This window comes from Colletes gigas, unplaced genomic scaffold (genome assembly GCF_013123115.1).
Source record: "Colletes gigas isolate AHSC1104 unplaced genomic scaffold, ASM1312311v1 Colletes_gigas_Sc00004, whole genome shotgun sequence".
NCBI classification, from domain to species: domain Eukaryota; kingdom Metazoa; phylum Arthropoda; class Insecta; order Hymenoptera; family Colletidae; genus Colletes; species Colletes gigas.
In genome coordinates, this window is record NW_025106633.1 from 10,526,072 (window position 1) to 10,543,630 (window position 17,559).

The 17,559-nt window shown below is 41.9% G+C and overlaps 5 protein-coding genes across 5 annotated transcripts; 2 read left to right on the plus strand and 3 right to left on the minus strand.

The window, feature by feature from the left end:
• Window positions 1-62: 62 nt before the first annotated feature.
• Window positions 63-1,099, minus strand: LOC122405498 (pre-mRNA-splicing factor SPF27). The gene is made up of 3 exons (XM_043410297.1): window positions 938-1,099; window positions 548-813; window positions 63-456 (listed from the first exon to the last, which is right to left on the minus strand). The coding sequence occupies exons 1-3, from the start codon at window positions 1,010-1,012 to the stop codon at window positions 63-65; spliced, it is 735 nt and encodes a 244-aa protein (XP_043266232.1). The 5' UTR covers window positions 1,013-1,099.
• Window positions 1,100-1,567: 468 nt separating this feature from the next.
• LOC122405497 (60S ribosomal protein L4) lies at window positions 1,568-4,570 on the plus strand. The gene is made up of 8 exons (XM_043410296.1): window positions 1,568-1,686; window positions 2,142-2,319; window positions 2,442-2,687; window positions 2,867-2,991; window positions 3,247-3,345; window positions 3,425-3,696; window positions 3,906-4,065; window positions 4,141-4,570. Exons 1-8 carry the CDS (start codon window positions 1,684-1,686, stop codon window positions 4,396-4,398), a joined length of 1,341 nt encoding a protein of 446 aa, XP_043266231.1. The 5' UTR covers window positions 1,568-1,683; the 3' UTR covers window positions 4,399-4,570.
• Window positions 4,571-5,094: 524 nt separating this feature from the next.
• Window positions 5,095-6,148, minus strand: LOC122405500. Its single transcript, XM_043410298.1, has 2 exons — window positions 5,586-6,148; window positions 5,095-5,521 (listed from the first exon to the last, which is right to left on the minus strand). The coding sequence occupies exons 1-2, from the start codon at window positions 5,805-5,807 to the stop codon at window positions 5,207-5,209; spliced, it is 537 nt and encodes a 178-aa protein (XP_043266233.1). The 5' UTR covers window positions 5,808-6,148; the 3' UTR covers window positions 5,095-5,206.
• A 302-nt stretch (window positions 6,149-6,450) lies between these two features.
• Window positions 6,451-14,629, plus strand: LOC122405504 (neuronal acetylcholine receptor subunit alpha-7-like). The gene is made up of 9 exons (XM_043410302.1): window positions 6,451-6,560; window positions 10,109-10,245; window positions 10,971-11,125; window positions 11,328-11,511; window positions 12,822-13,038; window positions 13,579-13,713; window positions 13,793-13,971; window positions 14,033-14,162; window positions 14,284-14,629. The coding sequence occupies exons 1-9, from the start codon at window positions 6,503-6,505 to the stop codon at window positions 14,532-14,534; spliced, it is 1,446 nt and encodes a 481-aa protein (XP_043266237.1). The 5' UTR covers window positions 6,451-6,502; the 3' UTR covers window positions 14,535-14,629.
• Window positions 14,630-14,925: 296 nt separating this feature from the next.
• LOC122405357 (calmodulin-like protein 4) lies at window positions 14,926-15,847 on the minus strand. The gene is made up of 5 exons (XM_043410041.1): window positions 15,725-15,847; window positions 15,596-15,626; window positions 15,405-15,536; window positions 15,156-15,338; window positions 14,926-15,073 (listed from the first exon to the last, which is right to left on the minus strand). Exons 1-5 carry the CDS (start codon window positions 15,725-15,727, stop codon window positions 14,973-14,975), a joined length of 450 nt encoding a protein of 149 aa, XP_043265976.1. The 5' UTR covers window positions 15,728-15,847; the 3' UTR covers window positions 14,926-14,972.
• Window positions 15,848-17,559: the final 1,712 nt, after the last annotated feature.

A 17,559-nucleotide genomic window follows, 5' to 3' on the forward strand; every position in this document is an offset into this window, starting at 1 on the left:
TGCATATAAAACAATAATTTACAAATTTACACATCAATTTTGTTACAGGATTTTTACATTTCTTAATTTTCTTGTTCTTGTTGACTCATTTCGGTCGCCATAACCTCTGTGGCACTTTTTCCTGGAACATCTGGTTCTTCCTCCCCTGGTACATCATTGATTTCCACAGCTTCACCTTTATTCATCATCGATTTTTGTATTTCTTCCTCCAAGTGAACGCATGCTTGTTCAATTTCGTAGTTCTTTGATACCAGACCGACCCACTGTGCCTCTAATGCCCTCAGTTTTTCCCCTCCTTGAGTCTGCATCGATTTCCTTTGCCAGTTCACTTCCTGAATCTTTTTCCTTAACGCTTGCAACTGTTTCTGTGCTTGACTTACTAACTGTACTAATATTTCTAAATAAGATTTCCAAGCTTCGCATCCGTACTCCATCATTAATTCCAGGTTACAGATTCTGCAAAAGTATAAAACATTGCAACGATAAAAAATAATTTTTATCTAACGCGGTGCAGAGGATCACGACGTTAAAATTATTATATGTATACCGAGTAGCTTGATGTTCTAGTTGCGCGCTACTGTTTTCTACGCTTTCGTTCCACGCAGCAAGATCGTTCATTTTGCCTGGAGGCGGTGGAGGCAATTCGTAACGTTTCATGCTGAGTACTTCCATGGGTAAACGATTTTGCATTCGCTCGAATTCGTGTTTCATTACATCTGTTTCAAAAGCATTTATATTCAGCGGTGGTAAATGTTCTAAATAATTCTTGGTCGGTCTGTATCTACGTGTTTCCTCTTCGACCATTGCCAAGGCCTAAAATATTCATTAATTGTAACATACTATTTATGTTTACTTCGTTAAAATGTAAATAAACATATAAACAATTCAATCGTAATTTGTTTTAGTCTAGAATTTACAAAAACAAAACTTTATTTACCGCTTCCCTAACTCCCGGTTCATCGTAGCCTTGATCTATGTACGGCAACGCATCAACGATAACTTCTCCTGCCATTTAGAAGAAAATAGATAAATAAATCCTCGTATCTTTGATGAAATTTCCGTAAACAAAAATTATGTCCACCGCAACAAACACTTGGTAACGCGAATTTGAACCGAGCCAGGAGAAAGTTACCAAGTCCTGTTTCCCTTCGCCTTTACGGTACACTTTAAATTGTCGCGCGATAGAAACGTTCTCGAGCGAATTATGTTCGTTGATAAATCGGTTTGTTCATTTTTCATATTCTGTCGTTGGAACTTATGTTTCAACAACAGTCTGTAAATTTGAGAAACGAATCAAATTATTCGAATGTACCGGATTATTGGAATTTATTAAAAAGGAGAAAAAATAGCTGGTACTAGTGACTTTCCCCTTGAACGAAATGAATAATTAAGGCTGAAAGGGTGCTTGAAAATATTTAGTTAAACAAAATTATTGCTTATGGTTTTTTACTTATTTCCAAGGAATATTTAATCGTTAAAACATATTTTTTGTTTATCAAAAGTTTATACGTGTATACGTATTTTAGTTGGCACGACGGTGAACAGCGTCTTAGAAAACACTCGATTCCGAGCATGCGCGAGCTTGTACAATTTCCGTTTGCGTCCTTCTTCCTTTTCGACCAGGCGAGGCGTGTTGGGTGCCTGGTTCGTCTCATGCGTGAAAGGTTGTAAAAGGATCGCGAGATGGTAAGAAATCTTACATTTTATTCAGAATTCATTTTCTACTAACGTTTAATATTGTTTCATTGCTAAAGCGTTTCTCGATTCATAAGAATTTCCCATGAGATACAGAGTTTCGGTCACCACCGCATCGTTGACCACGTGTGATAATTTGTAGTTTCAATATTAATGTAACTCTGCTTAGAAAATCTTCCATTGTGCAACTGTCGAGTATACATGATTTTTTTCTGCTCGTGTTCTTCGGTGCAGTTAAATTGTTTCGATTCGTATTGAAACGTTTATATTGGACGTGTAATAATCGTAATTTTTGTCGATCCGCCATACGTCGTGTGTCGATCGAGATCGTTTCGAGTTGAACGGGAACACATAATTTTACCTCTACCCGTATTTCTCGATATCGCTTGAAAATATTATGAAATACACGTACCTTTAATGATTTTTTTCTTTTTTTTTTTTTACAGTCGTTATCAACGGCGCGACCGCTTGTTACTGTGTATACCGATAAAAATGAATCATCGGGGGATACTATTTCTTTACCTGCTGTATTTAAAGCACCAATTCGGCCAGACGTTGTGAACTTTGTTCATCAACAAGTATCGAAGAATAGTAGACAGCCATATTGCGTATCCAAGGAGGCCGGTGAGTATAAATGTTTTCTGATCGTTATTCTGCTCAAGAGTGAAAGTGTCGTGATATGCTTTTTATTCTTATTCGTTAAAGAACTAATGGTGAAATTATTAAATATAGGTTTGTTTTATCAGGTCATCAAACCTCCGCGGAATCATGGGGTACTGGTCGTGCGGTAGCACGTATCCCTCGTGTACGAGGCGGTGGTACTCACCGCTCTGGACAAGGTGCGTTCGGCAACATGTGTAGAGGTGGACGAATGTTTGCCCCGACGAAACCTTGGCGACGTTGGCATCGTAAAATTAACGTTAACCAAAAAAGATACGCTCTAGTTTCTGCTATTGCTGCATCCGGCGTCCCGGCTCTTGTACAATCTAAAGGTAATCGATCAACTGGTCGAGTCACGTATATTTCGCGTACGCGAATTAGTAAACTAATTTTGCGGTGAATTTTTGTTGGTCCGTGTTGCCGTGATATATTCATTGATTATCAGATTGGTATTATACTAAATATTTTCATTATTTGAATTCCAATAGTTTGATTTTTCTTTAACGTTTAGGTCATATGATCCAAGAAGTTCCAGAATTTCCTTTGGTAGTATCGGACAAAATTCAAGAATATAACAAAACTAAACATGCCGTTATATTTTTGAGACGTATCAAGGCGTGGAACGATATCCAAAAAGTAGGTATATCTTTAAGCAATATATTATATATATTTTTGTTCTGCACCGTCGAAATGTCCGCGTCTCTATTAAAACACGTTTAATCGAGATGCTCCTATCGGGTGCTAAAGAAACATGGCTACCAGGCGTTCTTGGCTAGCTAATTTAGTTGCTAGAATAGGGGTAAATGTAACCAAACACAGTCGATCGTGGTATAAAAATTCAATTTATCGTACATTGGTCTCGATTAGTATCTTTCTTTTATTTATTTATAGGTATACAAGTCGCAACGTTTCCGTGCAGGTAAGGGTAAAATGCGTAATCGCAGACGCATTCAACGCCGAGGACCCTTGATCGTGTACGGTCAAGATCAGGTAAGGAAATGACAAAGAATCAGTTTATTATGATTTCGCGGAGATGATCGTATAGTTTTCTAATTCGTACTATCCTTAGGGTATTCGTAAGGCGTTTCGCAACATTCCCGGTGTTGATCTTATGAACATCAACAAAGTGAATCTTCTAAAGTTGGCACCTGGTGGTCATGTCGGACGATTCGTAATTTGGACAAAGTCCGCTTTTGAAAAGCTGGATGCTCTTTACGGAACCTGGCGCAAGGAATCGAAACTTAAAGCTGGTTATAACTTGCCCTTCCCAAAGATGGCTAATACGGATTTGTCGAGACTCTTAAAAGCCGATGAAATTCGCAAAGTTTTGAGAGCACCAAGGCACGTAGTAATCCTACACGTTATATACATACCTTGAACAATAAAATCTGTATCGTAATCATGATGAATTATCTTTGGTCTGTGTTGCTGATTGACAGTGATAACTTTATTATATCAACTGATGTTTTTCAAAAAAAAAAAAAGAAGTATTTTATCGGTTTGCTCGCGATGCGAGCAGTTTTGAAGGAAAGTAGTTTTTGTAATTGCAGGAAGAGGGTGGTCCGCAGCGTGAAGAAGCTGAATCCGTTGTCCAATACTCGCGCGATGTTGCGTCTGAACCCGTACGCCGCTGTGCTGAAACGTGCGGCAATTTTGACGGCGATGAAACGTCAACAAGAGAGGGAGATTCTTTTAGCGGAGAAACGCGGAGTAAGTTGAATTTCCAATGTCGAATAATATCGGGAATGTAGGTGTAAAGTTTAACGAGATACTTTGCGCGTATAGATGAAGCTACCAAAGACCGCACCGGCTATAAAATCAAAGCTGCTGCAGGAGAGACGTAGGAAGCAGATTATGGTCGCGAGAACAGCGAAACCGAAAAAGTCGGGCACCGTGAAAAAACCAAGAACCAGCGTCGCGACGGCTAAACCCGCGAAAGCGAGAAAACCAACCGAGAAAGCTGCGGAACCGAAATCGATGAAAACAACGGAGAAAGATGGGAAACAGAAGGCATCGAAACCACCCGTGCCTGCCAAGAAGTAAAAACTTTTTATCGACAACTCGTTGACCCACGAGCTTTATTTGTTTTGAATAAAAAAATTGGGATGACAACTGATACATTAGGGCAACCGCCTTGTAATTGATCTCCGACACCTTCGACGGGTAATTTCTCCACGTATCGACCAATGTAACGATAAATATACATTAAATACGTTACGAGTATCTCTTCTTAAGCGGAGCTCGCACGAAGATCGTGTCATCGAATACCTCGACCGACACTTTCTTCGCGTTTGCTTCCGGCGGTATCAGAAAGTTCAAGTTCCTGACGTGCGACCAGTCTTCGGAACTGTGCAATTTGATGTTCAACACGTTTTCAGTGGCTAGAGTAGCCGTCCCTACTTTTAATCCCTCGATCTTCATTTCCGCCTGCGAACATCCAATAACCTTTGATTAAACATTCTATAGGAGTGAAAGTAAAGGCACCGAGAACAGTTGCGACAAACGTACAGCATAACATTCTTTATTGTCGATTATGTAAAAATTCGGAATCTTGTCAAACTTTAAACTCATTCTCAGCCCGTTCGACATCGTTTCGAGGTTCATGTAATCGTTTTGCTTAAAAATAGCCGCATTTTCGCGGCAATGATGTGGCAAACTGTCCATGACGATCGGGGTATGAATTTACAAAATTATTAAAACATGTTTGATATATTATAATATTTCGAGGTTAACCGAAAAGTCGACCGATTTTGACAACGCGCGATCATCTATTGTTTTCTCGAATTCGTGTTTCGATGGTCGCGCGTCGGTAGCCAGTTTGTGTAAAAAAGAAAAAGATAATTTGTTTTTTTCAACTTTTTGCAATAAATTTCTTTCTCGCTTTGCTAGGTTTGATCGCGGGTGCCGTGAGAACGAGCATTCTGTGCTTGTTGTCCACCACAGCGCGAACTTTCTCGCCATCGATGTCGTCCGGTATGAGAAAATTCTCGCAATGTTTCATGGTTGTTTTGATCAGATCACCGAGAACCGATTTTTCTGCAACGTCTGGCAGTTGATTCGCGATTCGATCGTCGAACGGTTTGCACACGTTCACGCGAAGATTGCAACCCTTTACGGTTATTTTGATCGAAGACATGTCCACTTCCGGTGCCAACAACATTCTTGCCTGTAATAAAAATAAACATATTCGTTTGGTTGTTCGCCGAGCATCGTCGATATTCGTGCCGAACCTCGTAAACGTTGTCGGGTCTAATTCCAATAGAGACGATTTGCATCACGTAGCTACCCTCCAGAGGTTTCACGGGAATTTTCACGGATTCTGTCTTACCCTTAACCACCAGTGGGCCAGATTTTTTCAAAAATTTTAGAGAAGCTGCGCATTTTGGACAGTGATCGATGTCCACCATCACGTCCCCCTCGCACTTTAAACACTGACTCGTCTTTGCGTCCATTTTTCAGACGATTCGAACGTATACGATGTCATTGCACCGAACTCTTCCTAGATCGTGAAACAACGTTTACCGATCGTAAACGTACAACGAGAAATTTTTAATTAATTTGTTGTAACTGAAAAATTCCTCCGTATGGATGAAAGTCTCTTGTCAATTTGAAGAACGGCGGCGGTGTGCCGGTGTGACAGGTGAAAATCAATGGAAGAGGAAAACAACGCAAAAAGGGTGATCGTTTAATGATAGAAGCTACACCTGTAATATTTGTCGAATAATATTTCTAAAGAGGATATTTTATTTTTAGTTTTTGCCGGGGAGAGGTGAATCGGTTGCTGGCGATCCTCGGCAGGCATCTTCCAAGATTCAAGAACAAAGTCTTATGATACGTTAAATAGAATTTAATACGATCGAAACGTTCCTATATCGTGATCATTGTTGCAATTAATATGTGTATTGTGTTTAGAATTGGAGAAAGTATACGGGGACAGATTGACGGATGGAACGCTCGGTACTGGAAGCAGTTTCTTTAACTTTCGTGTCTGTATTGTTTGAAACGCCTGCGCGAATTTCCTTGGGAATAGACGCGTTGGTAGGGGTGGTAGCGCGGGATTCAGGGTCGAAATTGCACGGTGGTTGAAATGCATCGGACACCACAGTCGAGGACAGGCGGTCTCGCGTTTAACTTGTCCATCAATTCCATGTCGCCGTTGGTCCTGTTATTTCGTTACGGAGTTCTGGCCATCACTTTCGCTAGCGGTGAGTCTTTTCATTTTCCATTGCTTCGCATCAACTGATTTACTCGATCGTTTCTCTTAGTAAAACGTTTCTCTTTGTTCGATTCTTTCGCGATTTTGCCAATCGTGCGTGCACGAATATCAAATGTTCGAGCGGAAAGAGATCGTATTGTTATCGTTTAGCCAGAACGAAAGGATTCTCAAGTTGTCGTCGAGAAATAAATTCCAAAATGGTATTCGATCCTTTCTATCCGTTAATTTAATAAATTTACCAAAAAGTTGTTTGTTTACGAACGACGTGGAAAGTCTGGTTGATGTAGGTAGCCACGTTATTCGTACGCGAGCGATATTTAAATTTAATCCTTGGAAGTTGTACATTTTTTACATATACGTATACATATAAAGATTGATTTAACGTGTACGGTTCCATGGATAAAATTGCCCGACCTGATATGTACCGACGAGACAAGTAAGGTACAGTTTGTTGAATTTTCTTTTCAGCCAGTGTGTTGATTTCAATCGTAGACCAATAATTTGTTTCACCCTCCGATTGGTACATGTATAGGTTGATATTGGTGTATAGCGAGTGTTTTGGCGTTTTTGGTCGGTGACGATACAACTCGAGGACTGTAACGACAGGATGGAATAAAAAGAAAGAGTCGAATAACATAGAATCGAACTAGTTAAATCGATCATTTTGTTCGGTACGAGTAATAATCGTTTGTAAATAGGTGTTTATTTTACGATTCGCAAGAGAAATACATACATATAGTCGAGAAAGATTATAGAAGCAAGACCACCGCCGGTCGTTTCGGTTCGATCGTTGGTTAGATAGATCCGATTCGCGATGGAAGATGATCTATTTGCATAGGCGATTTAATTTCGATGCGTAGCCGAGATCGTCGAAAGCCAGCCAGCCGCAACGAGTACCGATTAAGGGCAATTTCTTCTGTCTGTTCGATAACCGGATTGCCCGGCCCCGACAGGATTTTCTAGGCTGGAATTTCATGAGCACCGATTGAGTTGTAAATGAGTTTCTGGCTTGGAAAATTTTCCCACCTGCGGTAAAATTAAGCGACGAAAAAAGTCCACGGCGACTGCACGGATTCGATTTTATTGCGACATCCGTGTCCCCTCCCGGGGGTGGGGTTCGCGCGGTTGCAAATTCAACTACGTAAAGGGAAATTCTCTCTCGGGGTCGTGCTCGCCGTGTATATGGTCTGCCCGAAGGTTTTACGCGTAAAGAGTCCAGCAATCATTCCGATCGTGTAATTAGGAATGTAATTGTTTGCTCAAGAAAGTAAAAGCGTGTCGAGAGTAGAAGCAAAGGTTCTTGTATCTTACAATTAGCAGCGTTATCGTTACCCTTACGGTAAATAAGCTTCGTTGTAAAACGTTTGCGTCGGCTAACGCGTTACGATCGTCGGACTGGACTTGTTTTCCATTAAAATAACTATCGGCCGATCAATTTAACGATAAATATTTCATAATTGGAAAAATCATCGAACAAAGTTTTTATCGTTAACGTTCGCTATGAGAAGCAACGAATATAACCGAGGCTCGTATAATAAACAGGTTGGGGCGATTTACGATCTAGGGCAGGAATTTTTCTTAGCTGTTTATACGTGAAGAAATTTTCGTCGAGACGTACGATCGAGAAGCATCGACCGTTCGTTGAACATTTTTTTATCGTTCGTCGTTGTTCGTCTCTGGCGACTATATGCTCGTCAATCTCTCGTTTAAAACCCATTTTCTTCTTCGACGACGAGAGGCAGAAGCTCTCGAGCGCCTAAGAAGACGCGATAAAAAATGCTTTCGCTCGCGAAACGAATCCGCGGTTGGCCAACGGCTAAGAGCAAACTCGCGAAATTAATTCTACATGAAAGGAATAAATATCTAAATAGGATTTTCACGTGGTAGTAGTTTTCTTAGGATTCCATGTCGCGTGTGAACCTTTATCGAAAAGCTCTCGACGCGCGGATGAAAAAGCGAATCCCTCGATGCTCGCGCAACAACAAGACCGTTGTGCATTTATTCGGTCGTGTCGATGACCGATTTGAACTTTTTTTATCGCTGCATTTCGAGTAAGTACGTATAGAACGGTATAAGCCACGGATGCATACTCTTAAAACTGGCGCGTTCTTAAACCGAATGCCCGATAGGTAATCTTACTTTAATACCATCCATCCGCTATCTTGTTGCTTCTTTCCTCTTGGTATATCGCAGGTATTCGGATTTCTCTTTTCTTTCTACCTTAATAACTAAAGGAAATAGTTGGAAATAGTTGCTATCAGAGATGGAAAGAGCTAGGTGATGTATCGCGGGCAGCAGCGTGTAGGTAGGTAGGTAGGTAGGTAGGTACAAGAGGATAAAACTGTAAGCGACGCGCGTCGACAATTCCCGCTGCTAAAAATCATTGCGCTCCAATTGTCCTCAAAGCACGGATTTAAGTCGCAACGCTTGAAAACAGTGTTACGGTGAAATAGAATTTATACGACGAAGGAAATCGTTTTTTCTTTTTCTTTTTCTCTCGAACACATCACCGCGCCGCGTCACAGCGATCGAGTATTTCGTAGCGACAACGAACGAATCTTTTGAATATATCGAGCGCCTCGTTATCCGTTATTTTTGTCGGTACGGACGCGTGAAAAATAGATTTCTTGCGTTTAGGGTTCCGAAACTGGATTTCCGGGCGCTTGGAAAACTATCAAAAGTTTGTTTCTTTTTTCTCTTTTTTCCCCTCCCCGAGACTAGCTCGGTGTAGCTAGCTCGCGACTCTTCCGATACTTTTCAATTACGTTTCGTCCTCTCTTTAGAACATTGGAAAAAGCTGTAAGGTTGTCCGTTGAACGATTCAGAAAAGTGAAACGCCTCCGCATATATGTAGAACCGACCCGCTATACCGCGACAGTGACGTCGAGATTTAACGATCGGAATTAAGAGGGTTTGGGGAAGAGAAATTTTGTGAACCGCGACACTCGCGCGATCACGCGACTCGCAAAACTGAACGCGCGAGGACCGTTTCCAGTAACATTTTTCCCGAATTCCCGAACTAACGTTACATTTTAATTAATCTATTCGATCGCTCCTCACCCTCCGAGCAAACTAAATGTACGCCAACTAGTATTAACGTGTGTATAGGTAGTACTTTTAGGCAGGTTTGAACAACCATCGGATCACGATGCTATTGTCTCTTGCACCGCGAAGATCTTTTATCTAATTGAGATTGGAAGGCAACGGTTGGCTGGTTAGCTCTCTGAAAAGATAAAACGATAGTAGGATTAGGTCTTGTCTGGACGGATAGGGCTTCGTCGCGTTTCGGGACACAATGGCCACTCGAATGGGACGAACGCTTCCGCGTACAGATCGGAAACATTAGAACGGATAGCCTTGATACAACGATCGGAATTGGATTCGTTATTAGGAGGAAGAAAGAATTTTTAAAACCGGCGCGGCGGTTCGACGCGTTCGATTCGCGATCAAGAATCAATTTCGTTGCTCCATCGGTCGCCGGTGCGCGATCTCGATGAAATTAAATAAAATACTGATTAAAAATTGGTTTTCTTGCAGGCTTCGGCGATGAGCATGAATACAGATTGACCAAGTATCTTCTGGATGGATACGACGCCGGTGTTCGGCCGGCGAAAAATTCTTCTCAGCCTTTGGCGGTCGTCTTTGGACTTTCCCTTCATCACATAATCGATGTCGTGAGTATCGAGGCAGCAAACGATACAAAAAGGGTATCGTCTACTTTGTAAACGAGTCGAGAAGAAAAAATGTGCCGTAAAAGTGAATATTGTAAAAATAGTTTTGGCGCATCTTGGAACGAAACGCGTCGCGATGCGATGCGGCACGGTGCAGCGCGCCGTAACAATATATGCATTCCAGCCAAAACCAAACCATTATAATTCCAAAGTACGGGTAGTAGTAGTTGGATGGAAATTTCATTGGTTTCTTTCGGCGAGGCGGTGAAATAGGAAATCCAGGTCAAGTCTGCTCGGAGCAGCATTAACTTCCACTAGTATCGGCAGTTGGGCGATACAGCCGTCTCCGACTCGGCAAATATCGATTAATTTTCATTTACACATACATATACATGTACTTCTTTTGTCGGCCTCGCGATGATTGTCGCGTCGATGGGCGATACGAGCGAGATCCTCCAGTGCGAGACAAACGGCCGGCCGCCTCGCTGCTGCTAACCGGTACAGTTACTCTTCGTCCGTTGCAAATATTCGAGTATATCTAACAAATATTGTTGCATTTACGTTAACGATCTTGCTCGATAATCGCGAGCACATCCGTGAATAGAAAATCTTTTCCGACGCTGGACCAACCACGATTTCACGTATCGCGAAATTAACGGAGCGCAAACTGCAAACGTTGTTCCGTCGATCGAAAAGTAATGCCAACTTTGTTTCGTTTCTCATCGTAGGACGAGAAGAACCAGATACTCACGACGAATTGTTGGGTCACGCAATCCTGGACGGACCATCATTTGAAATGGAACGCCTCGGAATTCGCTGGAATCCGGGTAATTCGCGTGCCCTACAATCGTATTTGGAGACCAGACACGATTCTGTACAACAAGTAAGAAACGGTCCATCACCGGGGAAGAAAATAGTAAACGTTCGCGAGTTTATCGCTCGTCTTTCTCGTTCGTCTTTCTCGTTCGAGGATTCGCTTTGACACGCGCTTACGGTTTTCCTTTAAAATAATTGTAATTACGCGCATGCGAAACGGTAAGGTACGTAACTTTTAAGCGACCCGTTTAACCCTGCTTTCTCTGTAGCGCAGATCCACAGTACAGTTCGGCGGTCATCAATACGAACGTGATCGTCAGCCACACGGGAGAAGTGCTGTGGCTGAGTCACGGGATCTTTCGTAGTAGCTGCGACATCGACGTGGAGTTTTTCCCTTTCGACGAGCAACGATGTCTACTGAAATGGGCCTCGTGGACGTACGACGGATACCAAGTAAGACTCGACTCGACTCTACGAACCCGCGCCAACACCGAGTAACGACAATCTTACGGGAAAACCTTTACTATGTATTCCAAGGGCCAGACGGCTTACGTATATCTACAAACGATATATTGTTCAGACTTGTCGATCGTCGATAGTCCTTGTCATCAACCTACGCGACTTGCATCTAGGCTAAATTCTCGGACCAAAGATCCGTCCGGCCGGCTTGCGAGCTCGTTATCAATCCGGAAATGCACCGGCTCTGCTTCTCTCGAGAAGTAGGTAGGAACGAGAGAGCCTCGGATTAAATTTTTACCGTTCGACTCGCGCCGCCCAGCGCCGCCCAGCGCCGCCCAGCGCCGCACCGACCCTTGTCGTTATTGTGCTCGCTTCCTCTTAAAAATCTCGACGTTTTCTGGCTTCCTTCGGATCCTTTGAATTAAAAAGTTCACTTTCGTTTCGCCGAAGCTCGCTTTTAAAAAAGAAGATGGATGAAACTGTCGTAATTGCGAAATATTATACGTATATCGTACGCGTGTACCTTTCTCTACATGCCAATGGAAAGCGAAGAAACGACTGACTAGAAACAAAAGATACATAACATTCCCACTCTGTTGCAAATGACAATTTGTTCGTTAAACTGGTTCATTACAAGCGTATCGTTTTGCTTTATCTTGGCAAAACGGCGAACACATTTTCTGACATCGACGAAGAAAGACCGAGCTTTTTCCCCTGGTACGTACGGAGACGCTTAACGGCAGCAAATCGAAAATACCTACCGGGTCTCGTCGAGTCGCGAAAATGGCTCGGATGAATCCAAGAGCTTAATCCCGAATGCGAGAATAGTTGAATGCGAACCGTTTCTAGCGCGCGCCCTTTCACAGAGTTTTTCCATTTCCTATGCGCCCTCGTTGAATACATTTTGCGTGCCGGTACGTTTTTCTCGCCTAAAACGTTCGAAATACGATCCCGGTTCGACTCTCTTCCAACCTTCCCGAATTTCTCCATCTCCGAGCCTCGTCTTGCATACTCGCTCATGGGAGACGCCTCGGCTCTGATTGCTCGCCGGCGCGAAATTAATTCGCCGATGGACGCTTCTGCCCGCGAAACTTGCTCTTTCATCAACGAACGAATCATCCGGCTGCCAGATACAAGTTTCCTATTTCCTCTATCCCGTTGCATCAAACGCGATCAACCCGAACCCCGTTGCCACACATTTTATTCCACTATCGATCATTACCCTCTTAAAATATAAACATCATCTTTCCTTCTCTACTTTGGGGGATGACGAGGAAACTGTATCGTTAAAATATGTTACGCAGCTCGAGTTGGAGAAACAAAGCGAGCAAGGAGACGTGAGCAATTACCAAGCTAACGGTGAATTCGATCTACTCGATTTCTCCGCGAGAAGAAACGTCGAGTATTACTCGTGCTGCCCGGAACCGTATCCGGACATCACCTACGAGATCCGACTACGACGCCGTCCGATGTTCTACGTTTTTAATTTGATCCTCCCTTGCATACTTATCAACGGTGTAGGTGAGTTCTTGTTCCATACGATCCATTTATATTTCATTTCTCTTCTATCGACTCACAACCTAATTATAATCTCCTCATTTTTGTACACTTTTACGAGAGTTGTCGTCGTCGTCGTCGTCGTCGTCGCCGTCGTAGTCGAAACCAGAGGGTTTCTCTCTCTTCTATCGAATACGATTAGGGCCAATTACGATTTTACCATTTTTATTCCTTGTACAATTTGAAATTCCGTATCACAAGGATTAGTCGAATTATCCGCAACCGGTAGAATGTTTTTTATTTTAAAAAGGAATCTTTGCCGAGAACGCAGCAATTTGAGTCTCTATCAAAGAAATCTCCATGATCGAACGAAAGAGGGGGTGGTTCGGTTATCCGCTCGGGAGAAAAAATTTATGCGAAACTTTCTTTTTCTTTTTTTTTCGTTCGCCATGTGGCAAAGTTTCGCGCGGCTCAAGCAAGAATGCCTTCTGTTCGATATTCCATGACGAGAACGGTACTGGTGGAAAAGTTTTATTCAGCCAGGTCCTCCCTTGGTCTATTCAGCTCTGTTGGTATTCTACGTGCCCTCGGAATCGGGGGAAAAAGTCACCCTCGGGATTTCGGCTCTTCTCTCCATGACGGTCTTCTTGATGACCATTCGCGAGACGCTTCCGCCCACGGAGAAAACACCGCTGATAAGTGAGTACACGCGTACGTTCGATCGACGTTACTCGATTTTTTCCTTTCTCAGATCACCGTTTCCTTTCGTTATTTTCAGGCCTTTATTACGGTGTCAGTATATGCCTGGTATCGTTCGCTTCGGGATTAGCGGTGGTCACTTTGAATCTTCACCATCGAGGCGTTCGAGGAACCAGAGTGCCGGGTATCGTTCGATCTTTGGTCCTGAACAAACTCGCTCGAGTAGTTTTCCTCAATTTCCAAGAGGAGAAAAGATCGGTAATCTCGCCAATCTGTTCCGTTTCTTCATATCTTTACCAACTTGTCTAATTCGCGTTAGGAACCGGTCGAACCTCCGAGAAGAAAGAACAATTGTCCGTTGCACTGTAAGCCGGAAGTGACGCAATCGCAGTCGTCGCCTAAATTCATGTCCAGAAGGGACGAGAGCAACAGCAGCAGTCCAACTTTAGGTCAGAGTCCCTCGTCTGTCTGATCGTTCATCGAACGCAACGAGAACAAGTTCGACGCCGATTTTGTCGAATCGATTATCGTCTTTGGTTCCCTGTCAATTACACGCGAACGTTGTTGCAGATCTGGGAAAAGAGGGCAGTCTCGAGGCTCAATGGTCCCGCGTTCTGGGAAGAGTGCATGCGACGATCGAAAGGAACGAGCAACGACTCGCTGACCAAGATCATCGGGAGAGAATGGAATTAGATTGGAAACAGGTCGCGTTGGTAAGCGATCGAGCTCTTCTCTGCGTTTTTTTCTTTACAACGATCGTCAGTACCACTGTCATTCTTTGTGGCTCACCACCGTCCACGAACACTGCCAGAGACGACTGAGATGTCAACGCGTCGCGTCGTGCCCTGATCATAGGAAAATACAATTAATTAAGAACACCGTCGAATAAGATCCATGTTATCCTCGGTATTTCGTTTAGCCGTATTTTATCGACAAATTTACTTTTTAGCAAACAGAACATCTCTTATCCTTATTCGTATCGTAAAGAAAATAAACGATACTCGGCAAGAGATTATCCACGTATGTATATTAAGCCGAGTAACTGTACGTAACGTAGAGATGAACCCTAAATAGTATCCGTTTAACAGAAATTTACTGGATTCGAAATAAATTATTTTCTTCTTTTCTTCTTTTACGATAGCAGCCTTTTATTATAAACATGGTATAAATATATAGTACGCGCACAGTAGGTACACTACACGTGTACGCGTGTCTGTGCAGTAGAAAAAGTTTCATAAAAGTATAGAAATTATCGGTCCCTAATAGTAATCTGGTACCGGAGCACATGCTATTTTTACAAAGTCTTCGTATTTAACGTGTCCACTGGAAGACACGTTAGCCTCTCGAAAGATTTGTTCGACTGAAACATAGACGCGAGCGAATCAGTCAACGACAGTATTTTTCCGATACTTTTATTAATTTGAAAAAACTAAAAGGAAAACCTTCTTTACTGCTCAGTTGTTCGCCCCAACGAAGCAACATGTGAGCTAATTGACGAGCGGGTATAGTGCCGCTTCGAGATTTATCCGCAGCTTGGAAAGCTTGTATTACTTCTTTCGGTAGATCTTCCGCTCTGGTCTGTAAATGCATCACTTCCAAGAAATCGGCAAACGACATTTTTCCACCTAAACCCAACAACAGGTAGGTTTTAATACTCGACGTTCTCGTCGATTCACTTATTTCGCTTATACCTTTGTCTTTTAAGTATTTATTCAACTCGGCAATAGTAGGACTTAATCCTAACGATCTCATAATAATCGTAAGTTCATCCAGAGTACGTATTTGACCGTTTCTTGCAAACAAATAGAAACATTCCCTAAACTCTGTAAAAATATAGTAGGTACACGTAAAGAGCAGGGAAATTTAATAGATTCGAACGTACCGTCTATATCTTCTTCTCGAAAATAACGAGCCTGAAACGCAAAGTAAGTAAAGAAAAATTACGAAACTTTTCAAAGTATATTACATTGTTCGTTAATTAGTATTTCGATAATAATGTACACATAATTACCATAATCAATAATTTTTTATCGTAAAACACTAAAACACTTGTTGCTTTGTTTTCTACCTTTGGTTTACACGTCAAATAACCTTACTTGAAGCTAGGTTAGGCGTACGTCATTATGTACCGTAACCGTAACCTAACGACAAACTTGGACGTCCTGCCGTAGATGGCGGTGCAATCGTTCGTAAAAAAATATGCATATTATTTTTCTTTAATTACAAAAATAAGCTCTGGATCAAGTTTATTAAATAGACTGACGTATACGCGCGATCTGAAGTTAATGTATAGTACGCTCAAAGCGATGTGAAAAATCATGTAAAGGAAGAAAGACCATTTAAAACCATCGTTCTTTAAACATAAAGATTGCTTTAAAATCATTACATATGTATAAAGGTATCGTGATTTTAGAACCATACGACCGTACAATGCTCAAACAATATTTGGTCAAAACTTTTGTCGATATCGCATCGAAAGCAAAACCACAGACAAGGTATACGAGTAGACCTTTCACCCAATGTATTTTTTCGGCCCATTTTTCTGGGGCTCTAGAGCCGCCCCATTACCATTTCCGTGCCACTCGCAACGTTACCAACAGATTTAGAAATAAACACAAGAGGAAGCGAGACAGAAAATGAAATTACAGAAATTTTAGTATTTTTTAACGGAAATGAAAGCTGTACGGTCCAGAATTTAGCATCGATCGATTAATTTCATTGGAATAACCAATCGATTAAGATTATTAAAAGATTTCAAGATTATTGAAATACGTAAGGATGCACCTTATTGACAACTATGTACATCGAAAATCCTCTATTTCTTATTTTAAATTGTAATACATCGTTTATTTAAAGAATAACTCGGTATGGCAGTCAGATTGGGTAATCACGGTCCATAAGGTGAAAGGTCTATTCAAAAGAAAAACGGTAGCTTGGAATATTTATTGTATTTCTTTTACAATCGCGATTCCTACCTAGGGTAACCTCGACGAGAATTTTTTCTTGAAAATGCGTAGGATTTCAAGGATATGTCTGTCATCAAAAATGATCCTAATTGACCCCTACAACCGAAAATAATTTTTTTAGAACGATTTGAAATATTTTTTTTTGACGTCCTATGGAAATGTTGTTTAATACTTTTTACTACTACTCTACTCGTCTTTGGTTGTTCCTCGAGAGTGAAACGTCGCGAACGAATTCCTAAGCGAGCAATACAGGGGAAAAAGTCGCCCGAGAAAAAGACCAACTCGCACCAGCGAGTGACACCACGGATCCGTGGTCGATTCGTATCACGTGCGATACCACGACTACCGAGTTTAACGTTCCTGCTCGAGATACCTCGTCTGCGATCGTATGCACGTTACTTGTTTATTCGCGAATCGAAGGGTTTTTTCTATAAAATTTATACACGGCAAGGAAAGAAATAAAATATCGATGTAAAAAGTGGGAAGAATACTCGTGCGATTGTACGAAATAAGAGTAAAAGTTCGTTTTATGCGTAGGATGTTTGGGAAAATAAAATGAAGATGGGATGGTTAAGAGGCAAACGTGACACGATTATAGAATAAGGTGTTAATATTGCGGGTTTTCTTCTCGTTCTTTATTCGCGTTTATTCGCGAACCGGTCGCGATCAACTGTTTCGCTACGACAAACGTTGTCTACGATCGATGGGCATGCATTTTTATTCTACTTATGTATTTGGTAATTTCCAGAGAAAATCGTACGAGATAATTGATTCGCGATCCATCTTGTCCAATGGTGGCGAAGATTGAGCCCGCGTCGAAATAAAAGAGTTTTATAGAGGGAAAGGAAAGAAAAGTAAACGTTCGATTTCCGATGTATCG

Coding starts and splice junctions, on each gene's coding strand:
- LOC122405504 (XM_043410302.1), top strand. CDS start 6,503: ATGTCGCCGTTGGTCCTGTTATTTCGTTACGGAGTTCTGGCCATCACT. Junction 6,561..10,108: donor GGCCATCACTTTCGCTAGCG/GTGAGTCTTTTC, acceptor GTTTTCTTGCAG/GCTTCGGCGATGAGCATGAA. Junction 13,972..14,032: donor TCCAAGAGGAGAAAAGATCG/GTAATCTCGCCA, acceptor AATTCGCGTTAG/GAACCGGTCGAACCTCCGAG.
- LOC122405500 (XM_043410298.1), bottom strand. CDS start 5,807: ATGGACGCAAAGACGAGTCAGTGTTTAAAGTGCGAGGGGGACGTGATG. Junction 5,522..5,585: donor GACCCGACAACGTTTACGAG/GTTCGGCACGAA, acceptor TTTTTATTACAG/GCAAGAATGTTGTTGGCACC.
- LOC122405498 (XM_043410297.1), bottom strand. CDS start 1,012: ATGGCAGGAGAAGTTATCGTTGATGCGTTGCCGTACATAGATCAAGGC. Junction 814..937: donor AACCGGGAGTTAGGGAAGCG/GTAAATAAAGTT, acceptor TGAATATTTTAG/GCCTTGGCAATGGTCGAAGA. Junction 457..547: donor CTAGAACATCAAGCTACTCG/GTATACATATAA, acceptor ATACTTTTGCAG/AATCTGTAACCTGGAATTAA.
- LOC122405357 (XM_043410041.1), bottom strand. Junction 15,537..15,595: donor TCGAGAAGAAGATATAGACG/GTACGTTCGAAT, acceptor ATATTTTTACAG/AGTTTAGGGAATGTTTCTAT. Junction 15,074..15,155: donor ACAACTGAGCAGTAAAGAAG/GTTTTCCTTTTA, acceptor TCTATGTTTCAG/TCGAACAAATCTTTCGAGAG.
- LOC122405497 (XM_043410296.1), top strand. Junction 2,320..2,441: donor TTGCGTATCCAAGGAGGCCG/GTGAGTATAAAT, acceptor TTGTTTTATCAG/GTCATCAAACCTCCGCGGAA. Junction 3,697..3,905: donor AAAGTTTTGAGAGCACCAAG/GCACGTAGTAAT, acceptor TTGTAATTGCAG/GAAGAGGGTGGTCCGCAGCG.